Source organism: Eimeria mitis, genomic scaffold (assembly GCF_000499745.2).
Source record: "Eimeria mitis Houghton genomic scaffold, Emh_scaff2259, whole genome shotgun sequence".
NCBI lineage: Eukaryota > Apicomplexa > Conoidasida > Eucoccidiorida > Eimeriidae > Eimeria > Eimeria mitis.
This window is the reverse complement of record NW_013570587.1, coordinates 1-341: the sequence shown is the minus strand read 5'-3', so window position 1 is coordinate 341 and position 341 is coordinate 1. Positions and strand designations below refer to the sequence as shown.

At 49.3% G+C, this 341-nt stretch overlaps 1 protein-coding gene across 1 annotated transcript in view; it reads left to right on the top strand.

Moving 5' to 3' along the window:
* Nucleotides 1-312, top strand: part of EMH_0051140 (uncharacterized protein) — a gene marked incomplete at both ends in the record, with an annotated part of 1,520 nt that extends 1,208 nt beyond the window's left edge. Inside the window, one exon of the mRNA XM_013496719.1 lies at nt 156-312. Within this exon, the coding sequence (XP_013352173.1) occupies nt 156-312 (157 nt within the window). The remainder of the gene's footprint in view (nt 1-155) is intronic.
* Between the last annotated feature and the right edge of the window lie 29 nt (nt 313-341).

Sequence of the window (341 nt, the reverse complement as noted above, 5' to 3'; positions counted from 1 at the left end):
GCGAGAAGAGTCAAAGAAGAAAGAAAGAGACAAGAAAAACTGCTGCACCAGAAAGAGGTATGCAGCAGCAACACAAAGAACTGCTGCTGCTGCTGCTGCTGCTGCTGCTGCTGCTGCAGCTGCTGCTGATGCTGCTGTTGCTGTTGCTGCTGCAGGAACTGCTGCTGCAGAAGCTGCAGCAGAAGCTGCAGCAGAAACAATAAAAGAAGCAGCAGCAGAGTTAGAAGCAGAAAGAGTAGCAGCAGCAGCAGTAGTAGCAACAGCAGCAGCAGCAGCAGCAGCAGTAGTAGTAGCAGCAGCAGCAGTATCTAGGTGGATTTGTTTATTTGTGTTTTGTTTTA